The sequence below is a fragment of the Poecilia latipinna genome, unplaced genomic scaffold (assembly GCF_001443285.1).
Source record: "Poecilia latipinna isolate Pla-1442-1.1 unplaced genomic scaffold, P_latipinna-1.0 Scaffold730, whole genome shotgun sequence".
Taxonomy (NCBI): Eukaryota; Metazoa; Chordata; class Actinopteri; order Cyprinodontiformes; family Poeciliidae; genus Poecilia; species Poecilia latipinna.
The window spans coordinates 153,824-159,712 of NW_015113346.1; the positions used below are offsets into that span (position 1 = coordinate 153,824).

A 5,889-nucleotide genomic window follows, 5' to 3' on the forward strand; every position below is an offset into this window, starting at 1 on the left:
TTAATGTTGAAATGTATTAAATTGAGTGTTTAACCTGATCATTTTCACGGAGAGAAAAGAAATTGCATTCCTCCTCTTTCCCCATCTGCTAAGGCACAACAGTTGGAGGCACAAACACCGCATCGGTCATCTCCACCGCACCTGTACTCACCACGTCGACCAGCGCTCCATCGATAAGCCCATCCACGACCACTGTTCAGTCCACATCCACAGACAGCAAAGCCAGCGTTCAGGCGCTGGTCACGCAGGCTCCGACGTCCATAGCGACGTCCTTAGGGACGGGTCAGGTGATGGTGGCCGCTCCGGGCCTATCCACAGCGCAGCTGGGGGCCGCCCAGCTGCCCACCAGCGCCAGCTTTGCAGCCATGGCTGCAGCTGCGGGGCTGACCCCGGGACTGATGGCATCATCCCAGTTCACTCCAGGGTTAGTCTCTGACTTTTCTACAATTTGCTCAGAGGTTGTTTTTTTTTTCTCTCTGTATGTGCCTTAATAATGCTTGTTTTGATTTTAGCGGGGCCCTTCTCAGCCTGACTCCTGGGGGGCTTGGCAGTGCACTGAGTCCTCTGATGAATAACAGCACTCTGGCTGCAATTCAAGGTGTGTGCTAGGCCAGCGTCATGACCCAGTAGTAAACATTTTGGATAATTTCCCTTTTAGCAAAATGAGTGTGGTTTTTCTCTGTTTTTTTGTGTGTGTGTTTCCTTTGTGTAAGAAATTGCATCTTGAAACAAGGGATTAAATAAAACTTCACTGGGGTTAGAATGATACTTTCTAAAAGATGAAAATGAGAGTTTCAAATAAGAAAAAGTAATTTCTAAACAACAACTGTCATCTGTGTTAGTAACACAAGAACTTCTGGTTAAACTCATTGTTTTGATTCCCTGTAGCAACCATTAATAAATCCCTCTGTGGGCTTTAGAGAATTTCAATTTAGTGTAGGATAATCCAGTCCAGATTTGAGAAGTGTTGGCGTTATAGATTTTGAAATGGCGCTGATCTAATTTGGTCTAGATGCCAAAAACAGCCTTAAAGTCAACGCCATTGCTAACTGTTTTATTGTTCGAGTGGACTGATTTCAAAGCAAAACAAATAAAATTGTTTCTATTCAATCTTTTGTTTCTCCCTGCATATAAAGAACTAAATGCATCAGTAGAAAATGGGTAGTAACGTTTGGATAAGTTACAGTCCATAAGAAATGGTTGCGTTAATTGAAGACCTGTACATATTATTGAAAACCTTGTGTTTTGCACACTAAAACCGATCCCCGCGCCTCCTCCTCAGCACTGGCGTCGGGCGGCCCCATCCCCATCACGTCTCTGGACGGCGGCAACCTGCTGTTCGCCAACACCTCGGCCGCCAACACGCCCAACCTGGTCACCACGCCGCTCTTCCTCAACCCCCAGAACCTGTCGCTGCTCACCAGCAACCCGGTCAGCCTGGTGTCGGCGGGGGCGGGCGGGCTGCAGGTCACCGCCGACGCCCACCACCAGGCCACCACCGCTGCCGTGCCTGTGCAAGCCTCGACCATTACCACTGCCTCCAAGGCTCAGTGAAGCCTCGGTCCCGACGCCTCGTTTCCTGCCGCGAGCACTACTTCCCCGTCACAACGGGCGGGGGACACAGGCTTCACTACCCGCCCCCCCTCCTCACTTTTCACATGAGAACTAGAACATTATTTAATGTATTCGCTGCCACCAAAAAGAAAACGACATCCAATATAATTGGGCTTAGGTTTTGTTTTTTTCTCTTTCTTTCTTTCTTTCTTTGTTTTCAATAGTTCTCAATATTTTCTCTCACAAACACTCTTGTTGGCCTGAAAAAAAAACAAACAAACTCTGCACCATCACACTATTATGTACATATTTCCTCCTATTACGAGGTCAGAATCACATCTGACACGTCTAACCAAAAAACCAAAATCTTTGTCCCTTCTAACATTTCAAACTTGAGTCTTTTTCACTAATTTCACAATGTTTTGTCGTGTCTAACAAGGGTTTGTGTATCACTTCCTTTGTCTTCTTAACATTTTTGACAGGCCTCAACTTAAATCATATCAAAGTTGTACTCTTCTTTGCTTTTCCTTTCTATGTATTTTTTTTTTCTGTTTTAAATCTTTATAATTCTAAGTTAATATTCACCTATCACTTTTTAATCGTGGTTATAAGGCTTTAAATACAAGTAATAAGTGGCCGATTTAAAGGTTATCATTGCTTTAAGGGTCGGAGGTGACTGGGTGGGTCTCTCTGCGTCTCTTCTCTGGAAACACTGAGTTTTACAAGTCGCTGTGGCGGTCGAAAGGCCTCTTAGCTTTTGTAAAACGAGGGTCTAGTTGTGGATTGTTGACACTGACAGAAAGTGGCTCGAAATATTTGTGTGGAGAGCTTTTATAGAGAGCGAGCTGCAGCCACGTATCTGGACGAGGTGGTTTGGGTTGCAATGTGCTTTCTGCAGCTCTTCCAGATCAGTTTCTGGCAGTGTGTCTTTTTTTTTTGTTTTTTTTCTCGAGGAGGGCCATGTACTGGCGGTACTGGCTCCATGGGATTTTATTGTGGGTTTGTGTTTTTTTTTTTTTTTTTTTTTTTTTTTTTAATAGTAGTACTGTCATATATGAACTTGTGCACAGTATCTGTACCAAAAAAAAAAAAACAACTGGATTGATGAGCTGCAGTCTGCCTGATTTTGGGAGGAATGAATACGTATTTTAAGATATACCAAAAATATTTGTTAAAATAGTTGCTGTGTGTAGTCAGTGTAGCTTAGTCTAGTCGATATATTTATGAGTGCAGAATCTCTCTTCATTGTCAACAGAATATAGAAATGCAATATTTTGATGACCATTTTCCAAAGATAACATTGTTTTTTTTTTTGTTTGTTTGTTTGTTTTTTTAATTGGCAGCACTACTTGCCAACATGAGAGGGATGGGATGGTTGTGAGAAATTGGTTTCTTTTTTTACTTTTATGAGACATATTTGTTCATTTTTACCACCTGGGCCTTGCCCTCGATTTTTAAACTCGTTTTTTCAGAGCCGTTTGAAGGCATGCTTTTTTTTCTAATCTGTTCTAGTAGCATTTTCGACGTTTTTTCTGAACCGTAGTGGAAAGCAGGCATGGGCCGGTATGGTGGACTTGAGTAAAAATACCAAGTTTTACACTTTTCAGATGATCTAATTTCTGTTTTTTTAAAACCGGCTTGTAGCTTGGCTGACTGTCATTTCAGAGTAGTTTCTTGATAAGATTGAAGGATGTTTTGAGCCAAGGATTGTTTTCCAAACAGCTGATATATATATCTTTTGTTTTGTAAGTCAGAGAAAAGTGTAGTTTCCTTCTTTTGGTGGCCAGCAGTGCGCAACATCATTACTTCAAATTGCACAAAAAAAAATCTCTTATTACATTAAACAGACTTTAACCATAGGAACTGTTTGTAACAGGTAACCGGCCCATGCCTAATGGACTCTTTTTTTGTTTTTTTGTTTTTTTTTGTTTTGTGCTAATACTCAGCCATAAAACAATAGCTCGAACCAAAGCGGTTTTACTCAGTAGTTGCTGTGCCTGCCGGAGCACGCAAGTTGCTGTTCACATGGTTTCTACGGCTTTCCCCGCCCGTCCAAGCAGTTTTTTTCCCCCTCTCTTCTCCAAATGCCAGATTCTCCCCGATTTGGTGCTGCTGGAACCAGATCACAGAAACTTAGCTTTAACAACTTGCTGCTGAAGCTCCCGACGGGGAGCCGAGCTGTCGAGAGGCCTGCATGCTTCCTTTATAGCTTTACGACTGCGCCCTGTGGAAGTCGGGGTTTGGTAGTTTCGACCCGCCCACTGGGGCGGGCTCACCTGTGTAAATGCATAAACCCAATCGTCGGAGAACATCCTTCACGTTTGCCTCGGCGTCGCCGGTTTGACCCATTGTGTCTGTGGACTGGTCGTAAACCCACCAAACTGTTTTACAAAGCAGCACATTCAGTCACACCCCACAGAAAAGTAGCATTGATCGATATCCAAATGATGACTTTAGTTCCTGCAGTGATTTTTTTTTTTTTTTTTTTTTTTTTTTTTCCTGTGGCTGTAAGTCGTGAAATTTGTCCACACGATCCGCCTCCTTGTTTGCTTTTGAATAATTGTGACTAAATATACCTCAGCAGAAACTTCAACATAGGTTCACCGTTAGACATTTCTGGGTGTAGAATGTATAAGTGCTGTCTGGCTTTACCATTCAGAGGTTTTACCGTTCATAGGAACCACAACGTTAAAGGACAACCTACTACTACTACTGCTATTTTCTAGTACTACTATTTAAAGGGTGTTTCTGGGTTTAAGTGTTTTTCTTTTTTTTTTTTTAGGATCTTTATTGCCAAAGTAAAAGCCTTTTCTCATCAAAGCTTTGTGGATGTCTGGCCCCCTCCAACCTGCAGGGGGCGCTCAGTTCCTGCCCTCCTTTTTAGTCATTATGTTTCACCTGCACCATGACGAACCAGCTGGCACCATAGGATGTTACTGAAATATTTATCTGAGGAAAGACTTAACAATTAGAGAAGCAACCTTTTCTTAATTCTATATAAATATATATATAAACATGTGTAAGATATTCATATTTTATATTTGAACTAGTATGTTATCAAGATTGAATGTAGTGTTTATCATGCTAACTCAAAAGAATAAATCTCCCCGCAATCTTCTAATGCTTTATTCACTTTTTTTTTCTTTTTTTTTTTTTTTTTACCTGACCAAAAATATGAGAGGAAGTTAGTGAGGATGCCTCTGTTTTTGACCGGAGGAACTCGAGACGCTGAAGCATCTGACCTTATTGCTTTATAATTATTATTATTGCTAATAGTTTATTTTTTGCGTTGTTGTGAATTTGATTTGCTGTGTTGTCTTTAACAATCATTTTTCTTTAACTTTTTGCCTTTTTTTTTGTATAGTGTGAGAGGATAAGATCACTGGCTTTTGTAGTTTGACGAGAGAGGATTAACATTATCATTTATGCCTTACTGTTACGTAGAAGACATGAGCATTGTAGCGTTGTGTTGATGTGTGTGTGTGCATGTGTGTGAGTGAGTGAGAGCTAATCTGGTGCATTTCGGTGAAGTGGTAGATATCTGGGGCATTTTGGAGTGGATTAGTGATGTGTGTTTTGTTTCGGCCAGGTTGGGAAATGCTTTACTTGTAATTCCAGTGGCTTTTTGTGTGTGAAAGTGTGTTTGGGTTGTCTGCAAACCTTTACGGTGCATTTTCCCTCATCTTCCAGCTGGTGTAAGGAGTGATTTTCTTTTTTCTTTCTTTTATCAAAAAGTTTGATATAGAGGAATGCTTACTTCTTTTTTTTTTTTTTTTTGACTGAGTTCGTCTACTGATTAAGCCACAGGCTTCACGCAGGCCGTTCGCCGAGCCTGCTTTGGGAAAATCCTACCGTTTGTGGTTGATTTTTTTTGTAGTTTCTTTTGATATTCTTATGAGCTGTTTTCTTGGCTTTTAGTGCTTCACTGTCAGTAGGTGATCTTGAGACTTCAAGGCGTTCTCGTGGTTCAACAGGCGACTATATTGAGCCCGATTATGTCAGTTTGCTGTGGAGGAAGAACAGGTGGACCACCAGTAAGGCAAAACAAACTGTTGTATACCTCATTTCTTAACTCAAAACTGAGTGAAACCTGCTTTAATCTACTTAAAAAAAAAAAAAAATTTTTTTAAAAAAAAAAAAAAAAAAAAAAAATGTCGGTGGAGAAGCCTGCTCATACCTGTACTGCCACATGGTGGAGGCAGATTACACGCCAGTGCTTGTGAATGTCTGCTGGTTTTTTTTTTCCTTCACGACTTGTGCACACACGTGTCTTTACATTTGTCAGAACTGAAAAATCTGCAATCCTTTGTTGCCACTTTAGTTGATTTCCTACCC

At 41.2% G+C, this 5,889-nt stretch overlaps 1 protein-coding gene across 12 annotated transcripts in view; it reads left to right on the top strand.

The window, feature by feature from the left end:
• Positions 1–5,686, top strand: part of pou2f1b (POU class 2 homeobox 1b) — a 25,875-nt gene extending 20,189 nt beyond the window's left edge. For 11 of the 12 annotated variants that reach the window (XM_015045502.1, XM_015045503.1, XM_015045505.1 and 8 more), the window contains 3 exons: positions 94–424; positions 513–598; positions 1,283–5,686. In XM_015045502.1, the coding sequence (XP_014900988.1) occupies positions 94–424; positions 513–598; positions 1,283–1,554 (689 nt within the window). In that variant the 3' untranslated portion in view covers positions 1,555–5,686. The remainder of the gene's footprint in view (positions 1–93; positions 425–512; positions 599–1,282) is intronic. The other variant, XM_015045506.1, reaches the window with a different exon arrangement.
• The last annotated feature ends 203 nt before the right edge of the window (positions 5,687–5,889 follow it).